This window comes from Panthera onca, chromosome F1, assembly GCF_046562875.1.
Source record: "Panthera onca isolate mPanOnc1 chromosome F1, mPanOnc1 haplotype 2, whole genome shotgun sequence".
NCBI lineage: Eukaryota > Metazoa > Chordata > Mammalia > Carnivora > Felidae > Panthera > Panthera onca.
Genome location: NC_138355.1, coordinates 25,958,077 through 25,972,524, shown reverse-complemented (window position 1 = coordinate 25,972,524; position 14,448 = coordinate 25,958,077). Strand labels below are relative to the sequence as shown.

The window sequence follows — 14,448 nt, the reverse complement described above, 5'->3', positions numbered from 1 at the left end:
AGCACCGTAGGGAGTTTTGAGGCAGGCAGTATAAGGACCTAGGAAGAACACTGTCTTTGGTCCTGTTTCTACACATTACATTATTTTCTCAAAACCCAGACTTTTACATCATGCTTTAGGGCTTGCAGAATGCCAGCAGACACTCTGTCAGCCACTAATTGACGCTTGGTCGAAATTACTTTTTGTGTTTTCTGCCTAGGGCCCGTATTACCTTTTCCTATACATCTCTGAATGTTAATTGCTTAGAGATTAAGGAAAAGCAGACACATGAAAATGGTTCCATTGCTGGTAGAACAGTTGTTTATTATTTTACAGACCTTTTTGTTAAGTGGAGATAATTTCAAGAATGATGTAATCATCTAACTTACTTATGATCTCTACGTGACTGAACTGAGAGACTGGAATTCATATCTTTCTTTAGGTTTCTAATATGGCATTTAACTCACTGGCCACTTTTCTTTCCTTTGCATTTATTTATTTATTTACTTAAAATTTTTTTTAACGTTTATTTATTTTTGAGACAGAGAGAGACACAGCATGAACGGGGGAGGGGCAGAGAGAGAGGGAAACACAGAATCGGAAGCAGGCTCCAGGCTCTGAGCCATCAGCCCAGAGCCCGACGTGGACTCGAACCCGCAGACCGCGAGATCGTGACCTGAGCCGAAGTCGGACGCTTAACCGACTGAGCCACCCAGGCGCCCCTCCTTTGCATTTATTAATAGGCATATCCTATTCCATTTTAGTAGTAAACTACATACTTTACTAAATATGCGATTATATGCTACCTGAATTCTAGATCCAGAATTTTTAAAGCATTGTTTTGCCATGTTGTATTTTTCTCTTTTTATTTAAGAAGTTTTCTTTCTTTTAGATGTTTTTGACTGGTAAATATGGCCTGGGCTGCCTAGATTTTTGGTGTGCTTATTGACTGTTGCTTTTGCTAAATTTGCAGATGGGCTGAGTGATGAGAACAACGATGATCGAGTATTAAAATGCTGTCTTCAGTACCAGGAATTATTCCCTTCTTCTGTTGTTATTCTGTGCACGTGAGTTTCATGGTCATTTTACTCTTTTTTAATTTTTTAATCTTAAAAAAGTGTTTATTTTTGAGAGGGAGAGAGCATGAGCAGGAGAGGGGCAGAGAGAGAGAGAATCCCAAGCAGGCTCCACGCTGTGAGCACAGAACCCAAGGTGGGGCTTCATCTCAGGACCCATGAGATCATGACCTGAGCTGAAGTCAGATGCTCAACCGACTGAGCCATCCAGGCGCCCCATACCAAAGAATTTTTAAAAGTCATAATGTACCCACCATGCTAAGGATGGAGAACATACATCATTTTCTAAATCTGCTAGTAAACATACTCAATTTTATTTCACATCCTCATAACGTGTAAGCTATAGAAGAATGAGATTTGAATCTTATAAAGTCTTATTTTGGTTTTATTTATAAGACATTCAGAAACCTTTTGTAAAAGCTGGGGGCAGCCAATTTTATCTTCCAATAAAATAGTTCAGAAATAAAATTCTGACAAATTTGTGGTCATGAGGCAAAAAGGTTAATTAATTAATTAATTTGTGGGGAAGAGGCAGTTTATGTTGCAGTTATGCCCCTGGTGCCTGTTAATAGAGTGAGGGCTGGAATGCCAGATCTTCCACTTACCAGCTTTGTGACCTGGACAAGTTGCTCAGTTAGTTACCTCACATGTAAAATACAGGGGGGATACTAATCATAAAATGATCTCAGTAGGAATTTCCTCCTCCTCCTCCTCCCTTTCTCCTCCTTTCTTTCCTCTATTCATAACTTATTTCTAAGGTAAAACTAACATAATGTTAAACAAATTTGTATTCACTGTGTATGAAAAAAGGCTCTGAAGGAACTGAGAAGGGCAATTTTGAACTGCAGTTTTAGTCCGAGTTTTTTTTCACTGAAAAATGGAGCTTTTACTCTTTCACAATCATGCCTAAATTCACTATGAAATGCAGTGATGAGAGAAATGAATAGACCTAAGGTTTTTCTTGTAAGGGGGCTTGGTCAGTTATCATTTTAAATATATGTAACTTTTCGGGGCACCTGGGTGGCTCAGTCAGTTAAGTGTCTGACTTCGGTTCAGGTCATGACCTCACGCCTCATGGGTTCGAGCCCCATGTCAGGCTCTATGCTGACAGCTTGGAGCCTGGAGTCTGCTTTGGCTTCTGTGTCTCCCTCTCTCTCTGCCCCTCTCTGCTCATGCTCTCTCTCTCTCTCTCTCTCCTTCAAAAATAAATATTAAAAAAATTTTTAAATATATGTAACTGTTCACTCACTGTTCAATACACCTGAAAGTAATAAAACATTATATGTTAACTGTAATGGAATTAAAATTTCTTTAAAATGTAAAAAAAAAAATTCCCATTTTAGCTGTCTTCAAAGATGATGTTATTCTTTTCAGGATTAGAGGAAATACTAGAGATTTATGTCTAGCATATTTAAAATTATTTTTTATCTAGGGCATAATATATCATGGAGTTTGTGGAAGGTTGAAATAGATAATACGTTAATCATTTTGAAATGAGCTAAGCTAAATTTGAGGAATGATTGTTATGTAATTGTTTTTTTAGTTCAACTTAGAATGAAACTTAAATTGGTGAGACTTTAACAATTCTCTGTTATTTCTGCAGTCAGTGTTTTGGGATTAACAGAGGTAACATTTCTTAGTGAAACGAAAGTTTGTAGTCAGACTGTACTTTTAATTCTAGCACTATCATGTTCCAGGTGAGCCTGTTTTTTCCTTTTTTTTTTTTTTAAATTTAATTTTATTTATTTTTGAGACAGAGAGAGACAGAGCATGAACAGGGGAGGGTCAGAGAGAGGGAGACACAGAATCTGAAACAGGTTCCAGGCTCTGAGCTGTCAGCACAGAGCCCGACGTGGGGCTCGAACTCACGGACCGCGAGATCATGACCTGAGCCAAAGTCGGACGCTTAACCGACTGAGCCACCCAGGCGCCCCTGTTTTTTCATTTTTATTTTTTCCTTTAAAGGGCTGTAATCATACCTACTGAGTAAGTCTCACCTACTTACTGTGAGGATAAATTTGTTTTACTTAAATGGATAATGGTAATGATGAAAATATTGATAATGATAGAGCGAGGAGAACCCTTCTACTATACCTTATTTTAAGTACATTATTTTACATTTACAACCCTGAGTATGGGCCAGCAATACCTAGTTCATATCTCTATCCATTTCTTTCTTCTAAATTCTAGACTAGTATATTCATTCTTATTTGCTGTCTTTACTTGGATGTCTCGTAAACATTTGGGACCTGCCATCTCTAGAAATGAACTCTTGGTCTCTCCTTCTAAACCACTATCCATCTGAATAAAAAGTGCCACCGTTGGAGCTTCTGAGTGGCTCAGTCAGCTAAGTATCTGATTCTTGATCTCAGCTCAGGTCTTGATCTCAAGGTCGTGAGTTCAGGTCCTGCGTGGGGCTCCGCACTGGATGTGAAGCCTACTTTAAAAAACAAACAAACAAAACCAGGGCATCTGAGTGCCTCAGTTGGTTAAGCATCCAACTCTTGATTTCCGCTCAGGTCATGATCTCATGGTTTTTGGCTCGAGTCCTGCATCAGGCTCTGCTCTGCTGATAGCGCAGAGCCTTCTTGGGATTTTCTGTCTCCCTCTCTCTCAAAATAAATAAATAAGCATTTAAAAATTTTTAAAAGTGCCATCTTCCACCCATTTGCTAAAGCCAGAAACCTAGGAGTCATTTTTGATACTTGCCTCTCTGTCATAATTTATATCCAGTCAAGTAAGGGGTCCTGTGTGATCTTTTCTTTATCTTCCTTGCCAACCTGTGTCAACCAGGTTATTTTTCCACCGCCTTTTTGACTCTAAGACTGATTGTGCTGTGTACTTCCATACTTGCTCTCTTTCAATTATTCTTCAAAAGTAATGTATTTAAAAATTTTTAATTTTAAACATAGTTGCATTATGGAGAATTTCAAAATACTTAAAGTGAAGAAGAGTTAATAAACTCATAAGTATGCAGCTACAATTTTCAAAATTGTTCCATTCTTTTATTATCTATATCTCCATTCACTCCCTGTCCCCCCATATGAGTGGTTTTATACAGATTTTTTTGTGTTTTGAGGGAAAATGTGCCATTTTGGAATGTATAAATCTTAACTATACAATCTTCACAACGGATACACTGGTGTGGCCCACATGCCTCTTGATAGATAGAAAACTTCTGTCACCCCAGAAAATACTTTTATGCCCTGCCCCTTTGTGCTCTTTTTCTAGTTTCTTTTTCTTTTTATTCTTTTATGTTTTTATTTTATTTTTGAGAGAGAAACAGAGCACGAGCAGGGGAGGGGCAGAGAGAGAGGAAGACACAGAGTGTGAAGCAGGCTCCAGGCTCTGAGCTGTCGGCACAAAACCTGACGCACGGCTGGAACTCAAAGACTATGAGATCATGACCTGAGCCGAAGTTAGATGCTTAACCAACTGAACCACTTGGGCACCCCTCTTTTTCTAGTTTCTTAAGGTGGAAGCTGAGATCATTTATTTGAGACTCCTATAAATTTCCCTGTAAGCACTGCTTCAGCTGTATCCCACAAATGTTGATGTTCTATTTTTTTCATTCAATTCAATAGAACTTACCTTTGACAATTAGATGATTGCTGTTTAATTCCAAATATTTGCACATTTTTTAATCTTCTTGTTATTAATTTGTACTTTAATTCCACTTTGGCTTGAGAACATTAATTTATATGGTTTCTGTTCTTTTAAATTTGTTAGTTTTATTGCCAAGAATATGGTCTACCTTGGTGAATGTTTTATGTGCACTTAAAAAGAATTTGTATCCTCTTGTGGGTGGAGTATTCTATAAATTTCAGTTAGGTCAAGTTGGTTGGTAGTATTGTTCAGGTTTTCTATAACCTTACTGATTGATTATTCTGTGATTATTGAGAGAGGAGTATTGAAATCTCCAACTATAATTATGGGTTTGTTTAATTCTCCTTTCTGTTTTATTTGTTTTGCTTCATGTATTATGAAGCTTTGTAGTAAGATGCATACACACACATTTAGGATTGTTTAGGATTGTCTTCTTGGAGAATTGACCCTTTCTCGTTGTGTAATGTCTCTCTGTTCCTGAAGTCTCCTTTGTTTAGTATTAATACTAGCATTCCAGTTTTGTTTTCGTTAGTATTTATATTGTATATCTTTTCCTATCCATTTACTTTTAATCTGTGTTTTTATATTAAAGTAAGTATTTTGTGGGTAGTATATGGTCAGTACTTTCTTCTTTGCCCATTCTGAGAATTTCTTTGAATTGATAAGTTTATACCATTCATTTTTAATTAGATCAAAATCTACCTTTTTGCTAATTATTTTCTATTTGTTTCATCTGTTCTTTTTTCTTTTTCTTTCTTTTCTTGAGTTGTGTATCTTTTATGGTGCCATTTTATCTCCATTATTGATTTATTTATACCGTTTCAAAAAAACGTTTTAATGGTTGCCCTAGCATCTAAAGTTTATATCTTACTTGATCAAAATCTACCTTCAGAAAATATTATATTGCTTCATGTTCAGTGTAAAGATCTTATAATAGGATGTTTCCAGTTTCTCCCATTTTTTGTACTATCATTGTAATATTTACTTTTACAGAAATGATAAACACATAATATTTTTTGTTACTATTTTTGCTTCCATCATTTACCACTTAAAGCAGAGAAAAAGTGAGTGTTTTAATCTTGCATTCCATTTTTTGCCTCTTCATTATTTATATAGATTCAGGTTTCTGTCTGGTGTCATATTCCTTTTGCCTAAATGAATTTCTTTGACATGTGCATGCCTACTGGCAGCGAACTTTTTGTTTTGTTTATCTCATAATTTCTTTATTTCTTCATTTATTTTTGTTTATTTTTTTTATGTTTATTTTTAAGAGAGAGAGTTGGGGAGGAGCAGAAAGAGAGGGAGACAGAGAACCCCAAGCAGGCTCTGCACTGTTAGCTCAGAGCCCAACACAGGGCTTGAACCTACAAACCATGAAATCATGACCCCAACTGAAATCAAGAGTTGGATGGTCAACCAACTGAGCCACCCAGGCACCCCTCTTAATTTATTTTTGAAAGATATTTTTGCTGGATATACAATTCTGGGTTGACTTTCTTTTTTTTTCCTTCCAATATTTTAAAGAGGTGACTCCATTTTCTTCTAGTTTGTATGGTTTCTGATGAGAAGTCTGATGTAAATGTTATCTTTGTTCCTCTATATGTAATGTGTCTTTTTTTTTGCTCTCTGCTTTCAAGGACTTTTCTTTGTCCTTTGCTTTTTTAGCAGTTTATTTTAGCAGTTTTTAGCAGATATGTCTCTGTTTGTATATGTGTGGTGGGTTGGGGGGCTGAATAGAGAAGGATTTATCCTGCTTGATATTCTCTGAGCTTCTTTGATCTCTGGTTTCATATCTGTCTTCAGTTTTAGATAATTCTCAGCCATTATTTCTTCAAATATTTTTTCTGCCCATTCCCTCTTTCCTCCTCATATTATAGAATTATACTGGGTAGCCAGTGACCCCTGTGATCCCTGCTTCTTAGTATGAACGCCCTTGTATAGTCCCCTCCTGCATTGTACCAGGGTTGGCTGTCTGTGTGACAGACAGCATGCATCAGAAGTGATAGCATGTTCCTTCTGTGATTAGATTATAAAAGACTGGGACTTCCTCCTTGGGCACTCTCTTCCTTTCTCCTCTCTCAAATCACTTGCTTTGTGGAAGCAAGCTGCCATGCCATAAACAGCCCTGTGGAAGAGGACCACATGGTGAGAAACTGAAGCCTCCAGCCAAGAGCCAGTGATGGACTAAGGCCTGCCAATAGCCACGTGAATGAGTGCCACTTAAACCTTGAGATGGCTGCAATCTTAGGCAATAGCATATTACAACCTTGTAAGAGACTCTGAACCAGAACCGACCAGTCAAGCTGTTCCCAGATTTCTGATTCTTAGGAACTGTGTGAGAAAATAAATGTTTATTTTAAGCTGCTGAGTTTTGGAATAACTTGTATACAGCAATAGATAACTAATATAGGCACATATGTTAGACTGTTTGATATTGTTCCACAGCTTCTGGATTTTTTTTTTTTTAAGAACTTGTACTCTCTTTGTATTTCAGTTTGGGTCATTTCTTTTGACCTGTCTTCAAGTTTGTAATGTTTTCCTTGCCTGTGTCAAGTATACTGAGGAACCTGTTGAAAGCATTCTTTATTTCTGTGACTGTGTGTGTGTGTGTGTGTGTGTGTGTGTTATTGCTAGCATTTAGTTGCTTTCATTTAATTTTCATGATTTTCATCTGTCCTGAAATTGCCTGTCTGATTTTGCATGCTATTCACCTTTTCCATTAGAGCATTTAACAAATAAATCAAAATTATTTAAAATTCCCTATCAGATAGCTTCAACATCTGTGCCATATGTAAGTCTGGTTCTATTGATTGCTTTGTCTCTTGGCAGCATGTTATTTTTTTTCTGGGCAGAATTTATATACAGATTTTAAGGTTCACTTGCTCTGTGGTTTCCTCCCTTCTTCAGCTCCTCACTTAACTCTCTATCTGCCCTGGCCGGCCCTGAACATGGTCTCTGACATTTCAAGTTACTGTGGCTGAGGCTTCTGTTGTAAGCCATTGATGAATTAGAGAATGACCTTGGGCAAAAAGGTAGAACCTTGTAGAACCTCTATGATGAAGACAGACTTCTCTCCAGCTTCTGCCCTCATTTTTCTGATCCCTAGTGCCTTCAGATAGCTTTTTTTTCCCTTTTTTTGTTCAAATTTTCTGATTTTCAGCTGTGGAAAGATTAATCTGACCAAGCTACTGTGCCATTAACAAAAGCTGGAAGCCTGTTGGATTCCAGAATAGCAATTTAATAAACACAGATCTGATCATGTCACTTACCCACTGAAGCCCTTAAATGTCTTTCTGTTTATTAATGCCCTTGCCTTAGCCACATAAACTGTTCTCATGCACTATGCTCTAATCATACTTTATTTTTTCAGCAAATAGCAAATCTCACCATTTGTCTTATGCTCACTTTGAGTAAATTTGTAATTGCCTGCCATGTGGAAATTATTTCTTTTACCATGGCTCTCTGTTTATTTCTTTTTGGATGATCATATTCCTGTGTTCAAATCTGTCTGCCGCTTACCAGGTAAAATTTTGGGCAAATTACTTAACCTCTTTGCACTTCAGATCCTCATCTGTGGAAGGGGGATACAAATAGTACCACTGCTACATAAGAGGTTTATTGTGAGAATTAAATGGGTTGCGAACATATATGTATATGTATATGTATATCTATCTATAGACATATAGCTATCTATAGAGATATATAGTGCTTACAACAGTGCCTGGTACCAGGGAAACATTCAATATGTAGTAATTATTATTCTCAAAAGCTATTCTACTGTATGTTAATTCCTTTATCTTCTCTGTTTAAAAAAAAATGTTATCCTTTGTTAATATACATGTTGAGAATCTCCAACCTTTGATTAAATCCCATGTGTTTTGAGTTACCATGTGATTTATCTTATAAAAAAATATTCTTTCCTCCTAACCCCAACCTTAGGGATGATAGAAATTTAAGAAACAAAGGCCTAATAAGTGGTGTGAAGTCACTTAGTAAAGAAGAATTGAGTGCAGATTTATTAAACTTATCTCCGAACACAGATGTATGTTATCAACCTTGTTTATCTAAACAACAATTGAAAGCAGGTAGTATTCTTACTGCAACTAATTTGAACTATATCTTCTTTTATGTACTGACATTGATAACAATTGGAATTAATAGTAAATTTCCATCTTGTACATTTAAAATAACATTGTTTGAAATACTTTCCAGCTTTTATATAGTAGAAATAAATGAAAATCATATAATGGTAATCCAGAAGAAAACAGTTAACATTATTGCCTTCTACATACGCTTTTACAAATTAATTTGAATTTTTGTCCATACACTTAAATGCATTTTTACATGTTTATAATCACCGTATATATGCTATTTTGTGCCTTGCAGAGTGTATCTTTTAAATTAATAGTAACTATAGAAAATATTCATTTGAGGTAGAGAGAAATTTTTGGTTTCTTTTTAATGTTAGCTTCCTCTTCATAACCTTCTATTAATACAATAAAAACTTAGTAATAAGAGAAACTTGAAAGATTCTAATAATACTTTAATTTTTAATTTAAAACTAATACTTAAGAAATTAATGGCAGTACCATTGTTTTATCTTTTTATTTTTTTACCAGAATAATCTGTTCTGTAGCTTGATATTTGATGGAATGTTGTATTAAATCTGACATAATTTAAAAATACATTCTACCTTTTCCCCTGTGGGGAAAATAATTATTGAAATCTTTAATATCATATGGACTTTTTTATATGTAATTGTATAAAAATTGACATATATACATGCTACTTATTTGACCCCTTTAGTATTTGTAGAGATAAGCCACTTAATGTTTTGAGTTTTGCCATAAAGAAATTGCAGCTGCCTTCAGGCATCAAATTAATAATGTTAATGAAATGATGTCAATTAAAATAATAAAAACTTACTTTAAAAGGGGAGGGCATAAAGGTAGTTAAACCAGAGATTCTCGTCCTTTCAAAACAATTTACTGATGTGAGCTGCAATGGGAAGAATGTACTATTTTTGGACGAAAACACACTTTGATCCATAATTCTTCATTTTCTATTATAAATAGATGCAAAGCATTCTTTTAATTTTTCCTTTTTTGAAAATACAATTGAATTGTGGTTAAAATATCACACATTTCTTAAATTCCTATTTTAGTAAATATATTTAGTTGCCTTTTGTCAAAAAGATAAAGCTTTTGCTAATGTGATATGTTTATATCTAAAATAATTATAGATACATGTTTCTAAATACTGTTTGAAAAGTTGAGTATTGATTTGGTCTCTGTGTAATTTAGGTACTAATTATGTACATAAAATGCTTATTATTTATGGCCAAATGCTAATTTTAAAACAATAAAATATTTACTGTGAGTGTCTTAAATAAAGCCTGTGATTCTTTGTTTTAAAGAAGCAACACCATTAGAAGAGAGCTATAAGGGAGAATCTGTACATTCCAGACTACCCATTCTACTTGAAAGCATCATATCTGATCTTGAAAAATCTCTTGGAACAGCTTTATCTTCAATACTAGAAACAGAAATGAAAATTGCTTTTGGAAACCTCTGGATGGAGGTGATTATTTCAACTCTCTTAGTTGACAAATTTCTTTTTCGTTGCTAAAGATTTATGACCTTATCTTAAGAAATAGGACATGTATATGTGTAAGCTTCATTGTGATAATTTATATCCCATTATATTTTTTCATATAGTTTCTAAATAACTTCTTGAAAACTAAATGGTGGACATTTCCTATAGATTAAGAACTATATTTTGTCATTTAATTTTTTTTCAATGAGCAGGTATTTATTATGTATCTACTGGTGTCAAACACATTGCCCCCATGGAGCTTAAATTGAATTCAGAAAAACTTCTCTCATATTTAGTTTATTTGATTTAAAATGTTTAGTATAGGGAATCCCCATTGCAATGTGTATTCAGAAAAAGAAGTGTATATTTTGGCTTATGTCATATGAATAATCAAAGTATATCAAAGTATAAATATCATATCAACAAGATATTTTGTATTTTCTAGATTCACATCTTTTCTGCAGATAGTAAAACATCACATTTGGCAATAGTGGCCCTTTTAGTTTGGTTAATGTTTGTTTGCTGTTCATATGTATAGCTAGGAGGAACAGTCCCCCTCAGTTGTAGATTCTAATAACTTGTCAATATGATGTTTTTGCTGCTTGATTATATGATCAAGTCTTGAGCCAAGATGATGATGATCAAAAGATTCTAGGAGGGTTGACTTAAATTGGATATTTTGTAATTGAGTCTAGGAAAGTCATTGCATATGAATAATTCAAAAAAGGATGTGCTGACATCTTGTAGTGCTAAATGATGAATCTCCTTTATAAACATGCCTTTGCAAGAGTGTAGCAAGTGTTAGTGCTAGCTGATGTCTTTTTTCTGTATAGATTTTCCCACAGCTATGTGAAATAATTAGATTGATTTCCTCCTAGAATTGACTATGTTGGAAAGTAAATTGAATATCTTTCCTGATTAAAACTATGCTTCTTCTGATTAAAACAGTGCTTTCGTTTTGCACAGTTTCTGAAACTATAAGGATTAATACTAATCTGAATTTTACAAAAACAATTTGCGGTGGAATTAGAATTTTAAGATCACAATTGGCTTTTAATAGAATATCTCTTAGTTTAAAAAGAATTCAACTAACTATATTTTTCCCAGAAATATATATAGATATTTTTAAGTAATTCCTAAGTACTTTTTAATAATAGGAATAATAAATAAATTAGTAGGTAGTAATTTTTTCTAAATACTTTTTTAGATGCTGTACTTGAAACCACCATGGACTCTAATTCATTTATTACAGTGCTTTAGAAAACATTGGTTGGCTGTATTTGGATTAGTTATGGAGAAGAACGTGCTTTTAACCATTGAGAGCCTATATGAAAATCTCTGTAAAGGTATGAATTTTTTATTTTGTCTTTAGCAATGTTGTGTTAAAGTCAGACTAGCAGATAGTTTCCATGGAATGTGAAGATGAGTTAATAAGAAATTGGTCAATTATTTTTTAACCATTTACACCTCTGATTACTAAAGGGAGTTTGTGGAAGCTGAATGAATGAAGTTCATAGAGCTTATGACCATTAATGGTATCACCACCGTTGATATTCCTGGATATAGTGAATATTTAGTTTTTTATAATGTTTGAAAACTTTTAAAACCGTATTTTATTCAGGTATGAAAATAGAATTTAGACTTTTTTTTCATTTCTCACTGTGTTTAACACACAAACTTTGACCCCATTTCATGTACTAATTTTAGAAATAGTATATCAAAGTATGTATCTAAAATATATGGTTTAGGAAATAGAAAGTGTTTGTCTTTGGTATATAGTGAGTTCTAGAACCAGAAGACACTAGAGTCAACAACTTAGTTGGTGATTTTTAAGCCATGTTGCACAGAACCTTCTTGAAATGCCTCTGGAGCTGCCACAGATTGGAGATGGAAAGGCTAACTGGGAGCCTGGAAAGTTGGCGGGCCTTTAGCCCTCAACCCCAGCTTTAGCCATGTAGTTTTCTTTTATCAGTTTATATATGGAGAATCCATGTAGGTTTTGAAGAAAATGTTTCTCTGCTAAGAAAAAAAAGATGGGAAAAGCACTGATCAAATGTTACAAGAGCCCATGTTTTATAATCAGGTAAACTATCCCTAAGAGGTAAGTGATTTGTCCAAAGTCAAACTACTGGATTTTTCTTGCTATAACTTTAAAAAGCAAAATATGTGTAACAATTATTGGGATGTTCAGTTTGTTCTGGACTTTTTTTTAACTCCTCTAACATGATCTGTTCTGTTTATTATTTTCCTGTATTGGTTATATCCTGTCTGCTTTTGAAAAATAACTGTGAATATAGAAGACTATTAAATAACAACCTGAGTACTTGAGGATTTAAGCTAAGTTTAAAGGCACAAGAGCCAGGTAGTGAAGAATAAGATAATTTCATCATAAAACATATGCAAACAATTAATATAAAACTTGATTTAACACTAATCCTCCTGGAAGCTAAAACAAAACACAAACAAATATATTCTGTGGGAGGTATACCATGGCTATCTTTCCCTTGAAGTGTAACCTTTTGGGAAATGTTTTATATCTTTGGAAATTACTTCAGGGGATTTAAAGTACCTGGTCCAATGCCTTATGACTTTTAAAAGTTACCAAGTTTTTAAAAATCTTTATTTTGAGAGAGAAAGCATGGGCGGGGCAGAGAGAGAGAGAGAGAGAGAGAGAGAGAGAGAGAGAATGAGAATGAATCCCAAGCAGGCTCCACGCTGTCAGCACAAAGCCTGATGTGGGGCTTGAACTCACGAATCCTGAGATCATGACCCTGAGATCACTACCTGAGCTGAAATCAAGAGCCAGATGCTTAACTGACTGAGCCAGCCAGGCACCCCTAAAAGTTACCAATTTTTAAAAGACATTTTAAAAATTTAAAGATAATTCTTTAACTATAGAAGATATTTATAGGTCGTATTATTATATAAGAGAAGAGACAGGGAATGACTCCTTGGACATGCCTTTAAACCAGTTTTTATAAAACATAGAAATGTCTTTCATATCTTAAGTAGAAGCATAATTTAGTTCTATCAAAAGAGAAAGCCCATAATTCATGTATGATCTTGAATAAGATTTAGTTTAAAGAATGGCATATTTAGTTGCCATTTTTCTCTTTTTCCAGGGGTGGGCAGTGTTTGTCTTTTGCACACAGCTTAGAGGTAGTAGGTAATAGGAGAGAATGAAGAGATGATGGCTGTTCCTCTTGCTAAAAAGTCTTTTTTGGAATCATTGTGTGCATAATTTATTGATCCTTGGTCTAGAAGAATCTAATGCCTAATGTGTACTGACTTGTGAAGAATATATAATAGAACTATAAAAGTGCCTTCTGCTCTAAAATAATTTTAAGAAAAGTCACAGTTTATGATTTTGTTTACTGTCTTTTAATAGTATACTCAGCTGTTAAATTATGATTGTGCTTAACTTCAGTAATCCCAAAGAATGTATCCTTAGATCAATTCATAGAAAATTGTGTGGAAAATGACTAGTAGCATTTCCTGATTTTGTTATCCATATTAACTTTAGTCAAAATGATTATTGACCTTACATAAGCATTAAAGTATTTCAACCATGTAGATTTCTTTTTATGTTGTGTCTAGATACTGAATTTATCATTGTTATTTCCCTTCAGCACATTATCTTAGTAAAGACTTTTTGTGAGACAGAAATCAAATGATTAATTCAAGGCTACAAGCCTAACTGAACATTGACTGACTTGGAGAAGCACCCTTGAAAGAAATTGTGCCCAGTTTCTTTTCCTCAGGAGATTTACTAGGTTCATCAAATCTACATTCTGTCCTTTGTGTAGCATTTCTATCTGTCTTTTCCCACAGGAATTTAAACTAGTCATTGACTTTAAAAATAACTAAGTGTTTTGTAAGGAAATATACTTGTTTGTTTTATTTGATAAAGGGGAAGCCAGAAGCCTGGCTATAGCCATCACATTAGATTAGAACTTCTGAATATTGTATAATTAATTAATTAAATCTACTTTTGATTTTTATTTGATTTTTCAGTAATTTCCAAGAAAATACTTGTTTTTGTTTTTGTTTTTTATATTAATTAATTTATTTTTATTTAAATGTTTATTTTTTTATTAAAAGTATTTTTTAATGTTTATTTTTGAGAGAGAGAGAGAGAGACGGGGTGCAAGTGGGGGAGAGGCAGAAAGAGAGGGAGACACAGAATCTGAAG

General features: G+C 34.2%; 1 protein-coding gene across 6 annotated transcripts in view; it reads left to right on the top strand.

Moving 5' to 3' along the window:
- The window catches only part of SWT1 (SWT1 RNA endoribonuclease homolog), a 111,829-nt gene that overhangs the window by 31,031 nt on the left and 66,350 nt on the right, over nt 1-14,448 (top strand). For all 6 annotated transcript variants that reach the window (XR_009613456.3, XR_009613457.3, XM_078441100.2 and 3 more), the window contains exons 10-13: nt 953-1,046; nt 8,601-8,746; nt 10,078-10,241; nt 11,464-11,602. Coding sequence is in view for 4 of the 6 variants with exons in the window: in XM_078441100.2 (XP_078297226.2) it covers nt 953-1,046; nt 8,601-8,746; nt 10,078-10,241; nt 11,464-11,602 (543 nt within the window). In the remaining 2 variants the exon portion in view is untranslated. The remainder of the gene's footprint in view (nt 1-952; nt 1,047-8,600; nt 8,747-10,077; nt 10,242-11,463; nt 11,603-14,448) is intronic.